Genomic DNA, 26,406 nt, shown 5'->3' on the forward strand with positions numbered 1-26,406 from the left:
AGTAAACACCCAATTAACCCATTTGTCTCGGGAAACAGCAGCTTTAAATTTTGGTAGTCTTCATACAGAAGAGGAGTATTTCAATCTCGCCCATTCAGAGTCAAATAATCATTCGATCTACAACTACCTCTTCATCATGTAAAATATATATATATTATACGTGATGAAGATATATTATACGTGACACGCGGTAATATATAGCTTCTATCTTCGATATGCAAGACCAGACAGTGCAACAGTTTCACACAGAGAGAGAGGTGGCTGACCTTCTTCTTGCAGCCTTCAAACAAAAGGTGAGAAGTCGGATCCTGCACAAGCATCACTGCCACAGACAGAACAGTACCTTAGATCTTTTCCCCACCCAAAGAAATGAGGAAGAAAGTTTTATTGTGCTTAACAGAATGAATAATGATCATCTGTTAATGATCATGTAAATATGTAATATTGTCCTGTAGCAACTGTTATGATATGTTATGTTCTTATACAGTATCATGTCAAAATAATTATTAATTGCATGAAAAAATGTAATTTATCTTATAACAACTGTTATCCCTATGTGATATACGTCAACAAAGAAGAGTATTTAACCTCTCTGCCTGACTGCAAACAACCAAAAACTGGTTAATCCTGTACATAAGATTGTTATTTTTAAAATGAAAAAAAAAAAAAAAACGAAAAAAAAAATATATATATAGAAACAATCCGGCATATCTATTTGCCACCAGTTGGTGAGAGTGATCTTTGGGTCTTGATGGAGATGGCTAAAGGTGTGGAATTTACAATTAAGACAGAGTACATGTGGAATTATCGGGCTGGTAAGTATGACAAGCTTAGGAGTGTGATTGGTTCAATGCCATGGCATGTAAAACTGCAAGGGCTAGATGTTGATAGTGCATGGGAGGCGGTTAAGAAGTGTTTGCAGGAGGCAATGGCTGACTGTATACCTAGAGTCCGAATAATAAATCAAGTAGGGATTAAATGGATGAATAACACCATTAGGCTTGTGCTGCAAAAAAAAAGAAACAACTGTGGAGGGAATTTAAGGAGAAAGGTGACCGGCAGGCACATGAACGGTATAAAGCGAAGGCCAGAAGGGTAACGAGTGTAGTAAGAAAAGCAAAAGCGGATTATGAAAGAACATTAGCCATGTGCAGGCTAAGGAGAATCCCAAACAGTTTTTTCGATGTGTTGCAAGTAAAAGAAAATATGTATATGACAGAATGATTTTAAAGAATGCCGATGGTAGGGAGGTAACCGAATTAGTTGATATAGTGGAATTACTGAGCAAGCACTTTGCAAGAGTATATCATCCAGGTGGTGACATTGCAGGAATGAAAGTACAAACAGCTTATACGGGAATTGTGGTGAATGAAGTGGAGGTGAATAGCCTATTACAAAACCTCAATGTCAATACATCTGTTGGATTGGATGGTATACCAGCTTGTGTCGTACGTGAAGCGGCTAAAGAATTGTCAGTGCCCTTGATCGTTTTGTTTAATTTGAGTCTCGGATCTGGGTTAGTCCCAAGGGGGTGGAAAGAGGGGAAAATAGTTCCACTGCATAAAGGAGGTTCCAAGACTGCTGTTGTAAATTACCGACCAATCAGCATATCAGGAATCATTGTCAAGGTCTTGGAGAAAATAGTCAAGAGGAAAATACAGGATTAGATAGATGAAAATGGGATACTGTATGGGGGACAGCATGGTTTTGTGAAGGGTAGATCATGCCTCAGTAACTTGCTCACGTTTTATAACACAGTGACGGCTGAACTGGATAAGGGTAATGGGTTTACAGTGATTCTACTGGACCTTGCTAAGGCCTTTGACAGGATACCACATGGAATTGAAATCAGTAAACTGCAGTGTATGGGGATGGATATAGGGTTGGTGAGATGGATAGGAGGGTGGTTGATGGAGAGATATCAGAGAGTGGTTTATTCAGGAGTAGAGTCCAAAAGATGGCCTGTGACTAGTGGTGTGCCGCAGGGTTCTGTTCTTGGACCAATGCTGTTCAATTTGTTCATTAACGATATAGGAAAGGATCTGAGAGGAACTGTTCATTTGTTTGCTGATGATGCAAAGTTGGGTTGAGCAATAGTGAGTGCACAGGATGTCAAAATTTTGCAGGATGATTTGGATAGTTTGGAGGACTGGGCTAAAGAGAATGGATGTCAATTTAATGTGGCAAAATATAAGGTTATGCATTTTGGGGTGAAAAGATTAGCAGCAGTATATCACATTGGTGGAACTGTACTCCAGAAGATTGACGAGGCCAGGGATTTGGGAGTGTTGGTGGATAGGGAGTTGAAGTTTAGGGGGCACATCGCAAAAGTGGCTAAATCATCAAATCACTTGGTTGCTGAAAAATACTTTAACAAGCAGAGACAAACAGGTTATTGTTTCTCTGTATCAAGCCTTGATAAGGCCCCATCTAGACTACTGTGCCCAGATATGGCAGCCAGGGTTTCTTATGGATGGGGAAAGAGGTGGAGTGGATCCAGAGATGAGTGACCAAGATGATAACAGGTCTATGGAATGAACCTTATGAGAACAGGTTGAAGATTTGTGGGTTGCAGAAATTGGCTGATAGGTGGAAAAGGGGTGATATGATTGAGACATTCAAATTGCTGAAGGGTTTCTATAAGATGAATTCAGAAGATATTTTTGAGACTAGGATTGTTGGTGGTGGGAGGACTAAGGGCCATACATGGAAGCTGGGCAAGAGCGTGGTTAGCAGGGGTGTTAAAGCTAGGTTTTTTACTTGGAGAGTGGTGAATGAGTGGAATAAGCTGCCAGAGTCTGTTGTGGGTGCCATGACTGTAAATGAGTTCAAGGTGAGGTATGATAGATACTGTGTAATGTCAAATGGTTGTTCTTGACATGATGTTAGGGCCTCACTCGATGAGTCTATGAACTCCTTGGAGTTGCCAATAATAATAATAATAATAATAATAATAATAATAATAATAAAAAAATATAGAGAGAGAGAGAGAGAGAAAGAGAGAGAGAGAGAGAGAAGACCAGTTATTTGAAATGGAGATAAGTGTGCTGTACAAGAAATAATCTGAAATGTACAAGAAACAAAGAAATTATGAAAGAATTAAATCAACAATCACTAATAGAAAATATTAAAAAATATAAACATAAATGGATGGAACACGTTCAAAGAATGAAAATAGAAAGATTACCAAAACAAGCCTTAAAGTACAAGCCATTAGGAAAAAGAAGACCAGGATGTCCTCTTAAAAGATTCAACGATGACTTCTAAGGCCGAAACAGGCCACGCTAGGCCTAAATCCTTGATTATGCATGATGATGATGATTTTATGTTTTGTACCTATGGAGAAGGCATATGAGAGGGTGCTAAAAGAAAAACCTTTTTCAAACAATTTTTAGGAAAGATAGAAAAATTAAATATGAAAATAGACAATAGATGAGTAATGCGGGAATGGTGGGGAACCAGTTGAATAAATGGAATAAGAGAATAAATAAATGAATAAATTAAGACAGTTTTCTAAGCGATTTTAACTTATAGATCTAAGAGTTGGGTTAGAAAAATTAAAACAGCTGATCAAAGATTAGAGACTACAGATATGATAGGTGAGAAAAATTAAGAGAGTTTACAGATATGAATAATATGAAAAATGAAGATATTATGAAGGAATTTGGCATCGCTAGATTCAGGAATATGTGAGCAGAGCTAATTTATGGTTTGTGTGGTTACTTAAACAGAATGGCGGGTAGCAAAATAGGTGTTTGGTACCAGGATGCACGAGAAGCACTATCAAGAATTTGATGATATTTCCACATCTCTCTCAATCATATCCATATGGTAACTATTGTAACATCACTCACTTAAAGTCGCAGCTGATCTTTTGGCATCATTCTTCTCTTCCAGTTCCTGCATTGATGACCAAGGCAAAGTACCTTCCCCAGTTTACCAAGAAATAGTCACTACATGCCTCCCCTGACTTTTGTCAGAATGAATTCAGAATAATCCTGAATAGCATAGTCATCTGCAATCATATGGATTGAAAATGCAGTATAGGTGTAAATTCTGGTATTCCAGAATTTACTCTTAATTTCTCTCAGAAATCATGGTGAAAGTAATTGCTCACCTAGTTGGCTGAGTGGTTAGAATTTTGCTATGGGCTTAAATGTTTGTAAGTGTCTTTAGGCTGGAGATGAATTTTATCATCTGGTGTGAGACTGCCCCCGCATGGAGGCTAGAAGTGGCTTGAAAAAGTTTAATGTTTCATCTCTTGACAGTGTTTCTGAATTATGTAAAAAATAAATAAAAATGCAACAAAACTATATAAAATTAATAAAAATGGAAAAAAATCCTTAGCCCACTTATTCTACTTTGTACTATAAGTTTACAACCTTTTGTGAGTGAAGGTTTCACCGCTCTCAATTTCCAGCTGATCTTCTAGCTATCATCTCCCTCCCCTTTGAATTCATGGAATGGTTTGGAGAAATTCATACTGTTGCTCTTGACATTTCTAGAATATTTGATTGGATCTAGTTCAGAGGCCATTTCAGCAACCTACCATCTTTTGGTCTCCTCCTTCTACCCTGCTATATTGACAGCTTTCTTTCTGGTCATTCACTATATGTCATGGTTGATGGCCAGTACCTTCAACAGGGTGTAGCATACAGGCAGCTTGCCTCACGGCGTGGCTTAATTAAGGGTGCCCATTCAGCCATATTGCAGTAGGCAGCGTCGCCATGCTAACAATTCCTGTTAGCGTAACAAGTGCAGAAAGAAGTTTTTCCATGCTTAAACTGATTAAAAATTATTCGCGAACAGCAATGACCCAAGAAAGATTGTTTGGTCTAGCAACTATATCGATAGAGGCAGACATATCTTGTAATTTAGATTTAGAAGAGCTTATAAACAGTTTTATTGTGTGATATCCCCCGTAGAGCAAACATTTAATTAATATTATTATTTGATCATTTTGCATTATTGTTTCTCTTGTAATAAAAACAAAATAGCAATTGGAGATTTTCTTATATTTTTGTCTTATAATGCATTAGGGGCAATATTTAATTGTTTGCTTCAGGGCGTGATCTAATCTGGTGATGGCTGTATTGATGACTTTATCTTTTCCGATTACCCACTAGTGCTGGAGTAACCTATGGCTCTCTACTTTCTTCCTCCACCCACTCTCTCTTTCTCCTGTATATAAATGATCTCTCTCTCACTGACTGCAAATCCTATCCATAGCTATGCTGATGACAATATATACTCTTCTTCTTCATTTGACAATTGTTGTAGTGCACTTAAGAAGCCTCAAGATCTTCCATAACTAATGCCTTAAACTCCAAACATCTTTCTATTCTTCAGTGGACCAAGGATAACCTTGTTAAGTTCAATGGAAGAAAGATCTTATTTCACTTCACCTCTTACGTTTGATAATATTTCCATCTCCAAATCATCAAAATTTTCTTTTTGAGTTAACTTACTCCTCTGTAGCACAAATTATTATTATTATTATTATTATTCAGGCCTCCATGGAGTCAAAAGACTCATCGTGGGAGGTCGACTCATCTAGGGGGAGGCCCCCTCCCCTAAGAAACACAGTCTATCATACCACTCCTTAAACACATTGACCATTCTCGCTCTCACCACTCCGCCAGGCAATGCGTTCCATGGTTCAACAACCCTCCATGCAAAGAAACCACTCCTCACCCTCTTGCTGACAGTTTCCTTTTGTAACTTCCAGGGATGGCCTCTTGTCATCACTCCTTTCTGCTGTTCAACCAAGCAAAAGAACTCCCCAGTGTCAACTCTGTAACCACCTCTCAACAGTTTAAAAGTTTCAATCATATCACCTCAACTTCTTCTATCCACCAAACTCTGCAGTCCACATTCCCTCAGTCAATCCTGATAACGATCATTGTACAGTCCTGAAACCATCTTTGTTATCCGGCTTTGTATCCTTTCCACAGTTAATTTATCCCTTTCAAATGCTGGGGACCAAATTTGAGAACAATAGTCCAAGTGTGGTCTGATCAGGATCTTATACAACGGAATGATAACTGTTTTATCTCTGCAGGTCAACATCCTTCTCATTATTGCAGCAATCCTCTGTGTTACCTTCACCACCTTTGCAATATGTCCCCTAAATTTCAGGTTTCTATCAATCATCATCCCCAGATCTCTTGTCTCCTCTACTTCTTCCAGTATAACTCCTCCCATAGAGTATGCAGTGTCCCATTGATGTTTCCCCCAAACCTCAAGACCTTACATTTTGCTGCATTAAACCGACACCTCCCATTCATTTGCCCATCTATCTAGCTTATTCAAATCCTCTTGCAGGGCTACCACATCTGCACTATTACTAATAAGCCTTCCCAGCTTCGCATCATCCGCAAACAACTGAATATCCCCCTTGCAATCCACTGACAATGTCATTGATATAAAGGTTAAACAATATAGGTCCCAGTACTGAGCCCTGTGGGACCCCACTTGTAACTCTCCAGACCCATGTGCTGTAACTTAAATATCAGCTTATCATGTGGTTCCCTGTCAAATGCCTTTGCTGAGTCTAAGAAAATGGTAGTATATGCCTTTCCCTCATCTAATGCTCTTGTAACTTTATCATAAAAGGCTAGCATATTGCTAAAACAAGAGTGCCCCTTTATTTTCTCCAAGATCTTACTAACTACTGATGATACACAAAATGGCCTATAATTAGACACTTCTAGTCTGCTACCGCCCTTATGCAATGGCACTATCTTACCTTCCTTCCATTCCATAAGCACCTTTCCCGCATCTTATCTTATCATCATAAATGCATCTTCCTTCATCATCATCATCATCATCAAATTCCTGCCATGTACCCTCAAGGGGTGTACAGGATATGACAGTACTACATGAAAAAAATTACATCATTACTAACTTCCTATCTACAATTTTCCTCCATATCAGTCTGTTACTTGTCAAGACTCCAACATTATCAGATCTTATATTTCTATCGTCTAAGGCACTTTGTACCGTATCAATCCATCTATATCTTGGTCTTCCTCTGGGTCGTTTTCCTGCCAACCTGGCAGAGAAAACTTGTTTTGCTAATCTTTCCTCTCCCATTCTATTTAAGTGACCATACCATCTGAGATTAGCTCTGCTAACGCATTCCTGGATGCTGACAATGTCAAGTTCTTTCCTAATATCCTCATTTTTAATATGATGTTGCCATTGATGCCATCTGTTCACGCCTCTAATCTTTCTCAGGATCTCATATCTGCGGTCTCTAGTCTTTGGTCAAGTGTTTTACTTCTGACCCAGCTCTCAGATCCATAAGTTAAAATTGGTTTGAACACAGTCTTGTATACAGCTAATTTAGTGTTCCGACTAATTTCTTTCTTATTCCATATGAATTTATTCAATTGACTTCCCACGATACCAGCTTTGCTGATTCTGTTGTCTATTTCTATATTTAGTTTTCCATCTTCAGTAAAAATTGTGCCTAAGTAGCTGAAATGTTTTACTTGTTCCACAGGCTCTCCATTCACAACACAGTTGACATTTTCAATGATTCTGCCTATTTTCATTGTCTTTGTCTTTTTATTGCTGACCTTCATACCATATCTATTACAACAGCTATTCAATTTAGTCAGAGAATCTTGCAGACTTGTAGCGGATTTATTTAGAAGTATAACATCATCCGCATAAAGCAAAGAGCTGACATTAACATCTCCAATTCTGATATCATGTTTAATACCACTTTCCTTCATAATGTGATCCATATAGATAATGAATAACAGAGGGGATAATGTACATCCTTGTCTCACACCAGATTTAACATTAAACCATCTTCCTGTACTTCCTTCAATTCTAACTGCTGACTCACAACTCAAATAAAGACTAAGTATTGCTTGATATAATGCCCCATTGACACCATATAACTGCAGCGTATTGAATAGCTTCTCTCTTGGCACCTTGTCATATGCCTTTTCCAAATCGACAAAACTTAAATACAGATCTTTGTTATATTCCCATGCTTTCTCGGCTATTTGTCGTAAAGTGAAGATCTGATCCTGACAGCCTCTATTTGGCCTGAATCCAGCTTGTTCTTCACCAAGCTTTTCTTCCACAATTCTTCTCAACCGTTTCTCAAGTATACTTGCATAGATCTTGCCAGGAACACTCAGTAGGGAAATACCTCTGTAATTCTCACATTCAGTTTTATTTCCCTTTTTATATATGGGTACTATGAGAGCTCTGCTCCAATCATCGGGAATTTGTCCCTCTGTCCAGGCTTTCTGAACTATGCAGTGCAGCCACTGTAAGACTCTTATACCACCATACTTCAGCATTTCTGGTCGAATATCATCTACTCCTGCTGCCTTTCCACATTTCAAGCCTTTGATGGCTTTTTCTACTTCAAGTATGGATATGTATTCCTGACTGCATGTCTGGTCAGTGTTTTTTATCACTGTGCTGTCATCACTGCTTGTTTCATTTAGCAGTTTTTCAAAGTAATTATTCCATACTTCAAGGATATCTTTTTCTCCTGTTTTCATTTCACCTTTATCATCTCTAATTCCTTTTACAGCACTCTTTCCTCCATTTCTAAGCTTCTTCAACAACCTCCAGAATATTTTGCCACCTTCTTGATATTTATTTTCTATATTCTTGCCAAAGTCCTCCCATGACTTTTGTTTAGCTAGTTTTACACACTGTTTAGCTTTCTTACATTTGTCTCTGTATTCTGTAAGAGTAAAAGCTGACTTATTTGACAGGAACTTTTGATATGCTTTCTTCTTTTCCTTCACTGCCTCTTTAACTTCCTGTGTCCACCAGGGAGTTCTGATTTTTTTTATCCTTGCACACAACCTCACCACATGCCTCTCTGGCAGATTCAATCAATGTTTCCTTCAGAGTTTGCCACTGAATCTCCAAGGTTTGATTCCTGTTCTCAAACTCTTTCATTTTCTTTTCAATAATATTTCTGTATTTTAGTCTACAGCTCACATCTGAGAGCTGCTCAACTTTTATTCGCTTTAAAACTTTCTTACATGTTATTCTTTTCAATATGAAATTCAATTTTATCCTGCTCAAGACTAAATAGTGATCACTTCCAATTTCAAATCCTCTGTACACTCTGGTGTCCTGCACCAGGGAGAAAACATCACTATCAACAATAACATAGTCAATGAGACTTTTCTTATTCCTAGCCTCTTCTCTCCATGTGAATTTGTGCACATTTTTATGTTGGAACATGGTGTTAGTAATAACCAGTCCATGTCCTGAGCAGAAATCCAACAGATATTTGCCATTATTATTAGCTTTGCTCTTTTCTCCAAATTTTCCCAAAATATTTTTGTATGCATCTTCCTTAACAGTGTATATTTTTCCACTCAAGATGCTAATTCAAACCTCTATAACTGCTAAAACTGTATAAATCCCAAATCCATTCAACTTTGGAATACTATTCACATATTTAGAGTGGTGCATTTAAAACTTTCCTAATGATTCTGAAGGTCTGATTATTTGATGATTCCTCTTTCTCCCTATAGATTCACTCCAGTTTTATAGATTTTCTATTTCTGCCTTATATCTATTCTATAGATATTTCCATGGATAATGTTCTGTTGAATTGTCCACCATCATTCTTCCACTTTTTTTCCAAACTGCAAGAGCCTAATTAGCTGCTGGTCAAAATTGGTTTACTATTTAGTTTTAAGCTTTAATGTACTAGCTTTTCTTCCCTCTCTTTTATTTCATCTGCCTCTGTCCTTTAGATCAGCCTATCTCATGATGTCTTCCTCTCACTGACTACAACCTTCTCCTTTACAAGAAACGTTATTATTATTATTATTATTAGACACCTCCAGGGAGTCCAAAGACTCATCGAGGGAGAGTGTGCCAACAGCATCGAATGATTGGTCCCCTTCCAACTACTAACCGTGCTCAAACTTACTTAACTGAGCCATTAGTAGCAGAGGCTCTACCAATCGACCAACCTTTGCCGGCTGTCAACAGATTCCATCTTGTTTCTTACCCTCTCTTACTCACAAATTGCACAGATGTGTCATTGAGCATGAATACAAGAATGCAAGAAAACCAAAATCTCCTTATTTCTAAATGTCAAAAAGAGGTAATCTTATTATATAAATTATAAAATTTTTATATATATATATATATATATATATATATACACAAGGTGGTATCAAAAAGTTTTGAGACTTGCTCTGTTTACGAGAAATTACTTTATTTATCTATGTTTACACATTATTACCTTCAAAATAGTCCCCTTGCATAGCAATACAGCACTCCCAGCGTTCCTGCCACTTCTGGAATGTGTCCTGGAAGTCTTCTTTTCAAAGCGTGTCAAGCACCTGTGATTTGCGCTGGATCTCCGCAGTGTGTGTCAAATCGGCGACCTTTGAGCTGGATCTTCATCCTCGGGAAGATGGCGAAGTCTGCAGGAGCCAAATCTGGCGATTAGGGTGGGTGCAGAAGTGAGATCATGTTGTTTCTGGCGAGAAACTCACTCATGTGTGAGGAGAGCTCGGTGACAGGGTGCATTGTTGTCATGGAGCATCCAGTTTTTTGCATCCCATAGATCCGTTCGCTTTTGCTGAATGTCCTCCCTCAGACGCCTTAAAACCTGGCAGTAGAACTTGCTATTGACGGTCTCGCCCCTGGGGATGAATTCTCAATGCACAATGCGTGAATGTTGAAAAAGATGATGAGCATGCACTTGGTCGGGCTGCTGACCTGCCTCGCCTTTTTCAGTCGTGGAGATGATGGCCTCTTTCACTGTGAAGACTGTTGCTTTGTCTCAGGGTCGTACCTGTACACCCAAGTTTTGTCACCGGTAATGATCGACATGAAGGATGGGTCATTCATGGCACGCTGATGGAGTTCTTGGCAGACTTCGATGCGGTGTTCTTCTGCCCCCTGGGTCAGCAGCCTGTGGAAGAACTTGGCAGCAACACAGCACATGTTCAAATCACATGTGAGGATTGCCTGGACTGTTACTTATGACACACCGACAATGGCAGCAATGTTGTGGAGTGTTCTCCGACGATCCTCATGCACAAGTTGTCGAATGGTCTTGACATTTTTTGGGGTTGAGCTCGTTGAAAGTCTTACTGATTTCTTGTTGTTTTCCAGTGATGTTCTTCCGCTCTTGAAAGACTCGTGCCACTCAAAACACCTCGAATGACTCACTACAGCATTGCTGTAAACTTGCTGAATAATGTCAAACATCTCTGTGGCAGATTTTCCCAGTTTTGTGCAGAATTTCACATTTGCACTTTGTTCTAACTTGCTGTCCATGATGAAATCGTGGTCAGAATAGCACCAGTTGTACAGCTTCCGATGTACATGGGATGATGTCTTTTGGCACACTGACTTATGAAGGTTGGTGTTCCCTGTGACTGTGCATGCAGCCTTGTGCTACCATCTGTTGCCTTGTTACAGAACTAGTCTTGAAACTTTTTGATATATATATATATATATATATATATATATATATATTCAGAAAGATAGTCTTTATGTTTAGATTTTTTAACTGTTTCAATTTGAAGTTTTGGCAGAACTGAATTATTGAAACTTTAGTGTTAATTTCTCGTTTCTTTATATTTATATGTTTTATTAGTTATATTTACATTTTTTTTCTCCTCAAAAGGATTATTCTACCAGTGCAGAGGAAGTATAATTGAACAAGAATCAAGTGCAGCTGTTACAGATCCTACTCTTAAACAACATGTTCATGTTTCTTCAGATACCACAGAAATGAGTTTTTCAGAAGTTACAGAACTCATTGCATTTAGTGATCTTTCTGTTGATACTCTTAGAACAAATGAGGATGATATAAGTACCTCGACAGAAATTAGTGAAGATGGCACAAAAATTGAAAACATGTTGGTAACAGAAGATCAAAATTCTACACTTTTTGATATGGCCACTACTATTACTAGTACTGTTTTTAATGTTCTAAATGATAGCACACATTCTGTAAAAGTAGGCGATGAAGTGATGACCAAATTAGATGGTTTAAGTATTGCAGAAAGCAGAAATTTCTTTATGGATAGTACAGCAACACATTCTTCCATTTCAGGAAACAGCTCCATACACAACACAAATCAAATTACATCTGCTACACAAGAAAGTCTTTTTAATTCTTCACAGTTTGTTACTTCCACTGTAAAAGATAATTTTAGTCTTGAAGTAGAAGATAATTCAGTTGTTTCAGAAGTTGATGCAAAAGAAATTTCACTTTTATTTACAATAAGCAATGCATCTAATGATTTGATTACCACATCAGAAGCTGATAACATTAGCAAAGTTACTGAGGTAACACAGAATGCTTTGATTAAAGTGGAAGAAATTGGAACACAGTTTGATGATTTCTTTACAGAAAAAAACCTGGATCCAGACAGTAATATTACAAATATAACAGTTATGGTATGTATTATTATTATTATTTGCTGCATGTTATATATATATATATTCTTATCCTTATTGTTATTATTATTATTATTATTATTAGCTGAGACCTCCTGGGAGTAAAGGTCTCTGTGGAGACCTTGCAGTCATCATAAGAGGCTCTTCATCACACAAACCAGCTCTCATACCTTCCCCTTAACCTCATTCACAGTAGATACACTAATTACTTCAACAGTCAAACTATCCACTCACTCACTGCTCTGTGAGATAAAATTATTTTTATTTTTCAACATAATCCTGACCCTGTAGTGGTTCTCAGTAAGAACTGCAAAATACCCCTCTACAGCTGCAATCACCTCTTGATTCGAAGAAAAATGCTGACCAGTGCGAAAGAGTTTTAGTTTTGGGAAGAGACAGAAGTCAGAGGGGGGGGGGGCAAAACTGGAGAATAGGGTGGTGGTTTCAACAATTCATAGTGCAGATCCCTTAATTTTCTCATTGCCAAAACACCTTTGTGGGCAGTTGTATTGTCCTGATGAAAGATGATTTTTTCTTCTGCAAACCGGGTCTTTTCTCACGAATTTTTTCGTCTAGTCTGGTTAAAAGTTCGGAATAATATTCTCCGGTTATTGTTTTACTCTTTTCAAGATAATTAATAAACAAAATGCTTTTAGCATCCCAAAACACCAATGCCATGACTTTTCCTGCTGATGGAACCGACTTTGTCTTCTTTGTCGCTGAACAACCGGCTTCTGTCGACTGTTTTGACTGCTGTTTGAATTCTGGTGTGTAATGGTGAATCCAAGTCTCATTCATAGTAATAAATCAATGCAAAAAATCAGTTTTATTCTTCTTAAAACGCTCCAAGTACTGTTCATAGATTTTTATGCGAGTGCGTTTTTGATTTGCAAGCGCAGCATGCATCATGCGCATAGCTTTTTTTCATATGCAATTCTTCATGCAAAATATATCCTACACGTTCTTTTGAAATGCCTATAGTCTCAGCAGTTTCACGCAATTTGACTTGCCAGTCATCCAATACTTAATCATGCACTTGATCAATGATTTCTGTGGTTGTCACACTTTTTTTGGATGCCCTTCACGTGGATCATCTTCAAGGCTTATACGGCCATGTTTAAACTCGGCAGCCCATTTCTTAATTGTCGAAAACGAAGGAAAAGAACTTTTATGACTAACTAATACATTTATTGCAGCGATGCTCCAGCACCATTACCTTGTCCATGTAATAGTGGTTCTCAGTAAGATCTGCAAAATACCCCTCTACAGCTGTAATCACCTCTTGATTCGAAGAAAAACGCTGACCAGCGAGGAAGAGTTTTAGTTTTGGGAAGAGACAGAAGTCAGATTGAGCCAAATCTGCAGAATAGGGTGAATGTTATAACAATTCATTGTGCAGATCCCTTAATTTTCCCTTTGCCAAAATACCATTGTGGGCAGGTGTATTGTCCTGATGAAAGATGATTTTTTTCTTCTGCAAACCGTGTCTTTTCTCACAAATTTTTTTGTCTAGTCTGGTTAAAAGATTGGAATAATATTCCCCGGTTATTGTTTTACCCTTTTCAACATAATTAATAAACAAAATGCTTTTAACATCCCAAAACACTGATGCCATGACTTTTCCTGCTGATGGAACCGACCTTGTCTTCCTTGGCGCTGAACAACCGGCTTCTGTCCACTGTTTTGACTGCTGTTTGAATTCTGGTATGTAATGTTGAATCCAATTTTCATCCATAATAATAAATCTAAGCACAAAATCAGTTTTATTCTTGTTAAAATGCTCCAAGCACTGTTCAGAGAATTTCGTACAAGTGCATTTTTGATCTGCTGTGAGCAAGTCCAGCACCAATCTTGCACAAAGCTCTTTCATTTGCAATTCTTCATGCAAAATATATCATACACATTCTATTGAAATGCCTATAGTCTCAGTAATTTCACAAACTTTGACTCGCCAGTTATCCAATACCTTATCATGCACTTGATCAATGATTTCTATGGTTGTTACACTTTTTGGATGCGCTTCACGTGGATCATCTTCAAGGCTTATACGCCAATTTTTAAACTCGGCAGCGTATTTCTTAATTATCAAAAACGAAGGAGAAGAACTTTTATGAACTTTGAATGAATTTCTTTTGGTGTTAAACCTTCTTTTACAAAGAATTTTATAACCAAACGATACTCAATTTTATCCATTTCAAGATATAGAGACAACAGTTTTGCTTCAGACAGCTGTATAAAACAAACTACTTGATAGAATGACTTGCAATTTTACATGGATATTTATTATTATTATTATTATTATTATTATTATTATTATTATTATTACCCAAGACCCCATGGAGTCAATGCCTCATCTAGGAGGTCCTTTTATCAAACACACAGTTCATCATACCATGCTTTAAACACACTCAAATTTTCTGCAGACACCACACTCTCAGGCAAGTCATTCTAATCATGCACAACTCTGCATGAAAAAAAATCTGCTTCTCCCCCCTACTCACACTCTCCTTATACAGCTTCCAAGGTTGACCTCTGGTTGTCTCTTGATCTCCCACTATTTTCTGTAGAACCGCTCCAACATTGATCCTATAATAACCCCTTAATAACTTGTAGGTCTCTATCATATCTCCCCTCTTCCTCCTGTCCACCAGACTCTGCAAATTATATCCTCTCAATCTTTCCTCATACTCGACATTCCAGAGGTCAGAAACTACCTTAGTCAATCGCCTTTGGACCCTTTCAAACATCTCTTCATCCTTCTGAAAACCAGGAGACCAAATCTGGACCCAATAGTCCATGTGTGGCCTAATCAAAGCCTTATACAACGAAACAAGAATCCCTCTACTTCTACAAGTTTGTGTCCTCCACATCATTCCCAGAAGCCTTTGTGCTGTCTTCACAATTTTGGTTATGTGTCCCCTAAATTTCAGATCCTTATCCACTCTTTCCTCTTATTTCCTCCACCTCGAACAATATATCCTCACCAAGCATAAATTTTGCATCCCATCTTTGTTTTCCAAATTTTAAAACCTTACATTTTGCAACATTGAACTCACATCCCCATTTCCAATCACTCAATTTATTCCAGTCTTATTGTAAGGTCACAACATCTTTACTACTCTTCATAGTTCGTCCCAACTTTGCATCATCTGCAAACAACTGGATATCTCCATCCAAATCTTCACCATTATCATTAATATACAAGTTAAACAGCAATGACCTTAAAATACACCCCTAAGGCACACCACTAGTAACTTACCTTTTTTTTGGATATCACTCCCCCATACACAATTTATTGATACCTATCAGATAGTCAGTCTCCAATTCAATGCACCAATCTAATATCCAACCCCCATCCACTCTAGTTTGACTACCAACTTATCATCATGCGGTAATCTATCAAAAGCCTTTGCGAAATCTAAGCATATTACTGTGTATCCTTCTCCTCTGTCCAAGGAAGCAGTAACCTTACTGTAACAAGTAAGTAGATTACTAAAACGACCTCCCTTTAGCAAATCCATGCTGTCCATCAAAGATAATACCATTGTTGTCAACCCAATTCTGGATCCTAGTTCTCACTAGCTTCTCCAACAACTTAATTGCAACACTCGACACACTGATAGGCTTATAGTTTGATGCTTGCATTCTATCTTCTGTTCTGTCCATGGAAGCAGTCATCTTATTGTAATAAGTAAGAAGATTACTAAAACATGACCTTCCTTTAGCAAATCCATGCTGTCCATCAAAGATAATATCATTGTTGTCAACCCAATTCTGGATCCTAGTTCTCACAAGCTTCTCCAACAACTTAACTACAACACTTGACACACAGATAGGCCTATAGTTTGATGCTTGAGTTCTATCACCTCCTTTATGAAGTCCACAATCTTGCCCTCCTTTTACTCCTTAGAAACTTGACCGAGTGCAAGACTCATATTAAAAAAATATGCCAAGGCTGGTGTCAACTCCATGGTATATTCCTTCAGAATATGTGATGATATATTATCAAGTCCCACAGCCTTATATTCATCTAGTTTGCTCAACTCCCCCATACACCTCTTGCTCACTTACAGTCAGTCTCTCTTCCCCATCATCAAATGCTCTCAATCTGTCCACGAAGTCTTTTTCACAAGATTGAAAGACCTTTATGAACTGCTCATTAAGTATCTTCATTACACCTTCTGCAACAGCTGTCTTTATACCATTTTCTCCAATCAATGTCAACCTTCCATAATCATTCTTTCTTTTGCTGGCTACATATCGAAAGAACTCCTTAGGATTCTTTTTTGGCTTCATTAGCTAACTGCTGTTCATACATCACTTTAGCTACCCTCACTAACCAAGTCACTCACCTTGCCTGGTCTTTGTAGTCCTCATTATCCCGTCAATTATCCCGTCTCAGTAATTCCTCTCACTTCTATCACACACTTCATCTCTTTATTCATCCATTTCACACCAACTTTATTTAACCTTCTCAACCTTGGAATACATTTAGACATTGCATCTAGTAGATAGTTTTTGAAAATCCCCAAGCTGCATTCACCTGTTTTCCAGCTAACTCCTCATTCCATGCAACACCTACAAGCTGTCTCCTGAGCACTTTATATACCCCCCCCCCCCCTTGTAGTTCCACACATACCCTTTTCTTACAGAGGTCCTCACACTGCTAGCATCCACCCAGGTAATCACCTCATGGTCACTCTCACCAATTGGAGGTGATTTGACACTTCATTTATAATTACATCCTCTGATGAGATGACCAAATCCAAGACCCTCAATCCTCGTGTGCCCTGTTACATACTGTCTGAGGTAGTTATACCTCAAAAACTCAAGAAACTCATTTTCTTTACTTCCAGTTGCTATCTCATAATTCCAGTCTATATTGCCATAATTAAAATCACCTATAATTATCACTCTTTTCTTATTTGCTTAGCTAATTTGATTATACATTTCATAGTCGCTGCCATCCACATATCCTGGTCTATAATAACATCCAATGAAGTATTTCATTCCATTCACCTCTATCACACCATCATGCCTCAAAACCACTGGCGCTATTCTCCTCTTGCATCTCTACTTTGTATCGACATAACTCTTTCTCTATCATCAATAGCACTCCCTCTCCCTTTTTATCTCTTCTATTCTCATGAAACACATCATATCCTTCCATTTCTATTCCTGTTAGGATGTCGTCCTCATCTAACCATGTCTCACTTATTCCAACAATTTTTGGGTGAACAGACTCAATTAGTGTAACCATTTCATCTGCCTTGTTTCTTGCACTTCTAGCATTTGTATATAAACACAACAGCTCATTCCTGGATCTACAGCTAGTTCCACTGATAACACTGATTCGATGTGATCCCTCCATGCTTGACCGGGGCCATTTCCCTTCCTACTTATTCATTTTATGACAGATGTACTGACTTAGAAAAAAAAATCTTGCCGATGGTGTTGTCATCTGTGGTCAAGGCTGAGAACTTTTCTGACCATCCTTGTATGTTGCAAAGTCTTATGAATAGGAGGAAGAGGGGGGGTGGGGGATATGACTGAGACATAAGCTAGTCAGGGGTTGTTATTAGGTTGACATAGAAGAAAGTTTTCATAGAATGGGAAATGTTGGTTATTCTTTATATATTTCCTGATTCCTCTCACTTTTATTTTCACATATTCCTACCACATGATGTTCTACTTTTGGATTTCTTACTTAATAAAGTTACACATCCATTTCACTCCCACCCTATTTATTCTTCAAAATGTAGGGATACATTCTGATACTGATACATTCTGATTCTGATAAAGGGTGCCTTAAATGAATCATTTAAGGCACCCTTTCAAAGATTCCCATGCACTGTGGATATTTTTTCCATTCAGTAACTGATATAATGGGTCCAAAGATAGTATTTTCCTAAGTTGATCATAATTTCCAGCTTTGCAGTTCAGCATGTAACCTGTTAATAAGTAGCTAATTATATTGGAACATCAATATAATTAGCTACTTCTCAGGAAAGTATGGCATGATCACTGTCACCAACTAGTGATAAAATAGTCATATTCTTAACATTAAGAGACCCTTTTAATGCCATGAACAAAATCTAATACTCTTTGACAGCGAGTTCCTTTTTTCACATGCTGCTGGAGAAAGTTGTCTCACAAGAACTCAATAAATTTTGCTTCATTCTTATCATTAGATTTCTTTTCTACTCAATCAATGTTTGGATAATTAAAGTTTTTTATTGGATAATTAACAGAAAGAAAAATTGAAACATTTGTTTATAAAACTAGACTATTGAATGACACAAATGTACAATGGCTATGTGAACAAAGAATTAACCAGTATCTAGATTAAAATAAAACAAAATGAAGAAATAGAAATAGAATGGCTTAATATAAAAACAATACTAAATGCAGCAGCAAATGAAAGCTTAGGAAAGACCAAAAAATTCAATAAAAACTGAAGATCTGGGATGATACAATCAAAGAAATAATCAAAAAGAAAAAAGAAGCCTATCACAAATGGTTAAGCAGTAAAAGATTAGAAGATGAAATAGAATATAAAAGAATAAGAGCCATAGCTAAAAGAGAAGTCAGAAAAAGACATAGAGAATCATGGAATAAATTTGTTTCTAATTTAGAACATGATTTATATAAAATAAGACCCAATGTATATAAGATTTTGAAACACCTAAATGCAGATACCCAAGAAAACATAAAATTAAACACTGAATTGAAATTAGAAGAATTTCTAAATTACTACACAGAATTGTGGACAGACAAATATTTTAAAAAAGACAACTGGCAAACAATTAAAGAAAATGAAAAGGAAATAACTGAAGAAGAATTAGAAATCAGCCTGAAAGAAACAAGAAACGGAAAATCACCTGGAGAAGATAAGCTAGGTTCAGAACTATATAAATACGCAGGAACAAGATTCAAAGGAAGACTCTTATTATTTTTAAATAAAATTTACTCAACTGGTATCCCCCCAATAGAATGGAAAAAAGCAATTGTGATTCCTATCTTTAAGAAAGGTAATAGAGATGACCCTAAAAACTATAGCGGTATCAGTATACTAAATTCATGTTACAAAATATACAGCAGAATCTTAAATAACAAACTAATGAAATATTCCAAAAACTTTATTCTAGAGGTACAAAATGGATTTAGAAAAGGACGATCATGTATAGACCCAGCCTTCTGCCTAAAATTAATAACAGAGAAAAGAAGAGAATATAATTTAGAAACACATATTGCATTTATTGACTTTGAAAAAGCATTTGACAAAGTTAAAAGAAACATATTATTTAACATATTAAAAGAAAGACAAATACCAAATAATATCCTAAAAGCTGTCACAAGTATATATGAAAATAATCAAATACAAATAAGATTAAATCACGAGCTATCATATACAAGAGAGATACAAGGGGTCTGACAGGGATGTCCCCTCTCAGCAACTCTTTTTAATATCTACTGAAATGAAATAATAATAAAATGGAGTAAAAATTTACATCAAGGAATTAAACTTTCACCTACAGTTAACTTAAACACTCTCCTCTTTGCAGACGACCAAATAATAATTACAAATTCTGAAGATAACTTACAGAAAGCTATTTTAAATCTAAATGAGATATCCAAAGATTATGGTATGATAATATCAATGGAAAAATCAAAAACTATGGCCTTTCAAGGACAAGATCCAGCAAGAACTAAAATAGTATTAGATAACAAGATCTTAGAACAGGTGAATTCATTCAACTACCTAGGATGTATGATCACTTATGAAAATGAAAAAGATATAAACATAAAAATTGCAAAATATTTAAAAATAACAGGAGTAATTAATTCTATACTTAAACCAAACCTAGTTCAAAAACAAACCAGGCTAAAAGTATACAATACATTAGCCCTACCGCTCTTAATGTATGGAAGCGAAATCTGGACAATAAAACAAAAAGACAAACAAAGATTAACAACGGCAGAAATGAAGTTTATGAGAAAAACTGCAAAGTATACCCTATTTGATCACAAAAGAAACGAAGATATTATGAAAGAATTAAACCAAGAACCAGTAATTGAAAAAATTAAAAAATATAAACATAGATGGATGGAACACGTTCAAAGAATGAAAACGGAAAGATTACCAAAACAAGCCTTAAAGTACAAGCCATTAGGAAAAAGAAAACCAGGACGTCCTCTTAAACGATTCAACGATGACTTCTAAGGCCGGAACAGGCCATACTAGGCCTAAATCCTTGATACGTATGATGATGATGATGATGATGATAATTAAAGTCATGGATATTGATCACTAGTTTAGTACTCATCAGGGTAATTTGGTGATGCATATCATTATCATCCCCTGCCACTGAGCCACCAAGTCTGTAGCAACATCCCACCATATATTTCATCCTGTTATCCTCCACTTTGCACCAGATACTTTCAAACTCTCTGCTACATGGTACATTATTACCATTATTGCTTTCCTGTGTTTCTACCCAACTGGACTCCAGTCATCTGGTATCATTAGTAGTATTCCCCCTCCTCTCCTGTCTCTTCTGTCACTCCGAAAAATACTATACTGTTTACACTTGATCCCAGTCACAACATCTGATTGATTCTGATAGCAGCGTTTTACTAATGCCAACAATATTAGGCCACAATGTATTTAATAAAGCAACAAACTCAACTCTTTTTCTTCTAATGCTTCTGGCATTTGTGTATAGAAATGACAAATTATCACTTGGCCTTTTCTTATCCTTAGATATGCAATCTGCTTGGCCTTGTTGTACAACTTTCTCTTTTCCCTTCCCAGACACTCCTGAAAGATCTAAATCCACAGCATACATTTCCACCCCTTAGCCAGATCCATAACCATATTCAATGCCATTTTCTTACCACGTTTGCATGGTACAGCTAAACTTGCACATGCATTCTTGCTAATCCTCCCATGATGATCTAGTTTACCTGACTCTGCATTAGGTCTCATTCTCACTAAGTAATTTTTCCAGCTCCTGAAAACTAATTCATTCAAGTGCAGGCCATCTTTCAGTGGTGGAGGTGTGAGCCTATCTCACTGAGTGGAACCAATGCTGAGTTGGACGATCTTTTGGTCACTTGTAGGGGGTGATCTGGGGGAATCACCTAATTTTTAGAGAGGGCTTTACTTAAATAGTTGCCTGATCTCTGAGAAGAACCAACCAGTTCAAAACAGCCTGTCAGGCCAGTGAAGCCTTATCAAAATGGACCAGTAGAAGGTGAACATATGGAAGCTCATGTTTTCTATAAGGTCCACTCTAGAGCAACTCATAAATGCCGGTGAGTGTATTCCTGTATGCTTTCTGGTAAAATTTTGTAAAAACTTTCATAGTTTCTGCATTCGGCTTTGAAATAATGCTGGATTTAATTTCCACTTGATTTATATAGAAATGAGAGAAAACTTAATGGTGAGCAAGCAAGAGGTATATGAGGAGTTAAGTAAGTTGGATGTCATTAAAGCAATAGAACTAGATTACATATCACTGCGTGTCTTGAGAAAATGTTCAAGGGAGTTAACATCAGCCATGGCCTACTTGTTTAATAAAAGTCTTGCACTAGCACAAGTCACAAAAGACTGGAAGGAAGCAAAATTGTTCCACTTCACAAAGGCGGTGAATAAGGCTAAAGCAAAAAATTATAGTCCAATCTGTATACGAGTTGTTGTTAATATTGGAGAGGTTCATGAGATATATAATACAAAAGTGGGTTGATAATAGTTGTATTCTTTGTGCTTGTCAGCATGAGTTTGTTGAAGGGAGGTTGTGTTTTACAAACTCGCTTATGTACTATAACAAGGTGATGAATGTATTGGACAAGGAATATGCATATACAGTAGCAGGGCCAGCTCAGACATCGGTTTTTCGAGCCTCAGAGGGGGGGCCCTGCACTTTCAAATTTCCTATAAAATTTGATAATAGAATTTTCGATGTTTCAGAGAAATGTATTGATATGAGAAATATTTTAATTAAATTTATACTGTTAAATTTAAGAATAAAAGGACAAAGTATTCTTTGTCCTTTTATCATTGCCAGTACTGGGTACTGGCAATGATAAAAGGTGCCAGCAAATACGAGGGACTCCACTAATAACTTTTTCCTGAGGCCCTGCAAAACCTCCAGATAGCCCTGTACAGTGGTGAACTTTGATTTTGTAAAAGCTTTTGATAGCGTGCCTCACCACCAGTTGGTCAGTGAACTGAAACAGGTGAGATTGGATGATAGACTAGTGAGTGGGTTATGTGAATGGCTATCAGATAAGTATCAGTAAGTTGTGTATGGGGTCCCTGGACTCATATTTAATTGTGCCATCTTTCCTAAAAGTTGCATAGAGAAACTTTGCAACCTGATTTTCATACCAAATTAATTACAGCAATTATTCCTTTAATGTAGTAATACATTTCTACATTGTTAACTTGTATATTAACGATATAGGTGAAGATTTGGATGGAGATATTCAGTTGTTTGCAGATGATGCAAAGTTGGGACGAACCATGAAGGGTAGTGAAGATGTTGTGGCCTTACAAGAAGACTTGAATAAATTGAGTGATTGGGCACGGAAATAAGGATATGTGAATTCAATGTTGCAAAATGTAAGGTTTTCAAATTTGGAAAATAAAGATGGGATGCAGTTTTATGCTTGGTGAGGATATATTGTTGGAGGTGGAAGAAATAACAGATCTGGGGGGTGATAGTGGATAAGGATCTGAAATTTAGGGGACACATAACGAAAATTGTGAAGACAATACAAAGGCTTCTGGGAATGATGAGGAGGACACTGACGTGTAGAAGTAGGGAGATTCTTGTTCCATTGTATAAGGCTTTGATTAGGCCACACATGGAATATTGTGCCCAGATTTGGTAACCTGTTTTCAGAAGGAGATGAAGAGATGTTGGAAGCGGTCCAAAGGCGATTGACTAAGGTAGTTTCTGACCTCTGGAATGTCGAGTATGAGGAAAGATTGAGAAGATGTAATTTGCAGAGTTTGGTGGACAGGAGGAAGAGGGGAGATATGACCTACAAGTTGGTAAGGGGTTGTTATAGGATCAATGCTGGAGAAGTTCTACAGAAAATAGTGGGAGATCGGGAGAGAACCAGAGGTCATCCCTGGAAACTATATAAAGAGGGTGTGAGTAGGGGAGTGAGAGGCAGGTTTTTTTTTTGTGCAGAGTTATAAATGATTGGAATGCCTGAGAGTGTGGTGACTGCAAGGAGTTTGAATGTGTTCAAGGCATGGTGTGATGAGCTGTGTGTGTCATAAAAGGACCTCCCAGAGGAGTCTTTGGCTCCATGAGGTCTTGGGGTAATAATAATAATAAAAATAATTTCTTCTTTAATGTAGTTATTTATTTATTTAGCATATGATGTACAGGTCTTAGGATATTACATACATATTACATAAAACAGCATAAAAACAATTATAAAAATCATATTAAAAGGGATACAGTAGGTTGAAATGATTAAGCTTTAAAAAATTAAGAATCAGAGCTTAATCCTTAAATCCTGGATCCACTCCAGAGATTCTGGGGTCAGTTTAAAAAAGTCCTCTTTAGTGTCTGAGAATGAGTGGATAGGGCACTCAAGCATAATGTGATTAATAGTTCGCATTCACAGTTTGGAGTATTGGACCAGTTCCATTTATGCAAGAGATGTTTACATCTCCCATCTCCTGTTCTGATCTCACTTAAAGTGGTCCATACATGTCTAGGGAGATTGAAGCTCTTCAGACAAAATGTTGGATTTGAAATGGGAATTTGAAGATTGGAGATATGTTGAAGCCAATACTCTCCTCATGACTCGCATAGGTCAACGTTCTGGTCGTTCATCCTCCAGGCAGGGCATCTGGATTTCAGTCTTTGTGAAGTATGGAAGGAAATGTCTTGGTGGATAGGCAAGGAACTGTTTCCAGTTATTTTTGTCCATAATTTGCTTAAAGCTTGGGCCCTGCGAAGCGGGGGAGGGGCTATATTACCAAGAGTTGGGAGCCAGTAGCCAGGAGTAGATCTTAGAGCACCAGAGATTATCCTCATAGCTTGATTCAGCTGGACATCGATTAAAGAAGCATATGTGCTGTTTAGCCATATGGGAGCACAATACTCTAGGTCAAATAAACCAAAGACAGTAAGTTTAATGTAGTAATAGATACTTTGACAGAGCAAGTCAGAGAGAGAGAGCACCTTGGAGTATGTTATATGCAGACAATATTGTACTGTGTGTGTGTGAACAAAAGCTGATAAGATGGAACACAGTATGAGAAGAAAGAGGACTGAAAGTTAGTAGAAGAAAAACTTAATATCTGGTGTGTAGTCAAAACGTTGACACTTTAGAAGATGTAGTGTTGAATGGAGAGATCATCAAGAAAGTAGATAAATTCAAATATCTGGGTTCAGCAGTGGATAGTAAAGGCGAAGTGAAAAGGTAAGTCAATAACAGAATTCAGGCAGGATGGAAGAATTGGAAAGAAATATCAGGAATTTTGTGTTATAGAAAAGTCCAAGTAAAATTGAAAGGAAAAATATACAGAATGGTAGTGAGACCTACAACGTTATATGGAATGGAAACACTGCTTATGAAGAAGTCCAATGAAAGCAAGATTAGTGTGTTACCAAAATGAGGATGTTTTGATGGCTGTGTGGAGTAACAAGGAAAGATCAGGCAAGGAATGAACACATCAGAGGTTCTGTAAAAGTGATTGCAGTTATCAACAAAATACAAGAAGCACGATTAAAATGGTATGGACATGCAAAGAAGCAAAATGAAAAATATGATGAATGAAGTATCATGATGATGGAAATACAAGGAGGAAGAAGAAGAAGAGGAAAACCAAAGAAGAGATGGAAGATAATGTAGAGGAAGATCTGAATGAGAAAAATAGGTCCTGGACAAAGAAGCAGTCTACAATTAGAAACCAGGAGAAAACTCATCAGAAACAGCGACCCCATATAGAAACGGTGGCAGCTGAAGAAGAAAAAGAAGAAGATTCCATTTAGTTAGTAAATAAAGCAATAAGATTTCTAGTGAAGATTTTGTACTAGATTTATTTAGGATTATAACATTACCTGCACAAAGTAAAGAGCTGAGATTAACCTTCTAGTTTTAATATAGTGTTTAATTCTACTTTCCTTCATAATGTGATCCATATGCACTGATGAATAACAGGGCATCCTAGTCTCACACCCTATTTTACATCAAACCATCTTCCTGTATTTCTTTTAATTCTAACTGCTCACTTACAACTTAAGAGATGTGAATTGATCAATATAATGTACTATTTAAATCATATAGTGTTTTGAACAGCTTTTTCTTCTCATATATCATTTCTAGATATACAAAACTTAATATAAGTCCCTGTTATATTCTTGTGATTTCTCAATTATTTGTTTTAAAGTGAAAATCTGATCCTGACAGCCTCTGTTTAGCTTGAAACCAGCAAGTTTCCCTTCCACAATTTTTCTTATCCTTTTCTCAATTATGCTTGCATAAATCTTACCAGGAACACTACAGAAACGATAGTGAGCAGTAAGGAAAGTCTTATGTAATTGTCACGTTATTTTATTTCTGATTTTATAGATGGGTCATATGCTCTTTTCCAATCATTTGGAATTTGACCCTCTTACTAGGCCTTCTGAACTGCACAGTGTAGCCAATGTAAAACTTTTTTACTTCCAGATTTGAATATTTCTGGTTGGATATCATATACTTTGGCTACCTTTTCATGTTTCAAGTTTTTAGTAGCTATTTCTACCTCAAGTATAACTCCTGAGTGCATTCCTCTTGCATGTTTCCCACCAGTGTATTGTCATCACTCATTTCCTTTTGCAGTCTTTCTGATTAATTACTCCAAACATCTAGAACTTTTAAAACCTCTCACTTCAACACACTGACATAATGGTCAGTTTTGATGTCCCTTCCTTATTCACCAGTGTCCCACTCAAAGAATCCTTA

General features: G+C 37.1%; 1 protein-coding gene across 4 annotated transcripts in view; it reads left to right on the forward strand.

Moving 5' to 3' along the window:
• The window catches only part of LOC150108390 (uncharacterized), a 192,679-nt gene that overhangs the window by 75,906 nt on the left and 90,367 nt on the right, over positions 1-26,406 (forward strand). For all 4 annotated transcript variants that reach the window (XM_090415798.1, XM_090415796.1, XM_090415797.1 and 1 more), the window contains exon 2: positions 11,648-12,426. In XM_090415798.1, coding sequence (XP_090271924.1) covers positions 11,755-12,426 — 672 coding nt within the window. In that variant the 5' untranslated portion in view covers positions 11,648-11,754. The remainder of the gene's footprint in view (positions 1-11,647; positions 12,427-26,406) is intronic.

The sequence above is a fragment of the Typopeltis vanoorti genome, chromosome 3 (assembly GCF_054136105.1).
Source record: "Typopeltis vanoorti isolate ZY-2024b chromosome 3, IOZ_Tvanoo_1.0, whole genome shotgun sequence".
Taxonomy (NCBI): domain Eukaryota; kingdom Metazoa; phylum Arthropoda; class Arachnida; order Uropygi; family Thelyphonidae; genus Typopeltis; species Typopeltis vanoorti.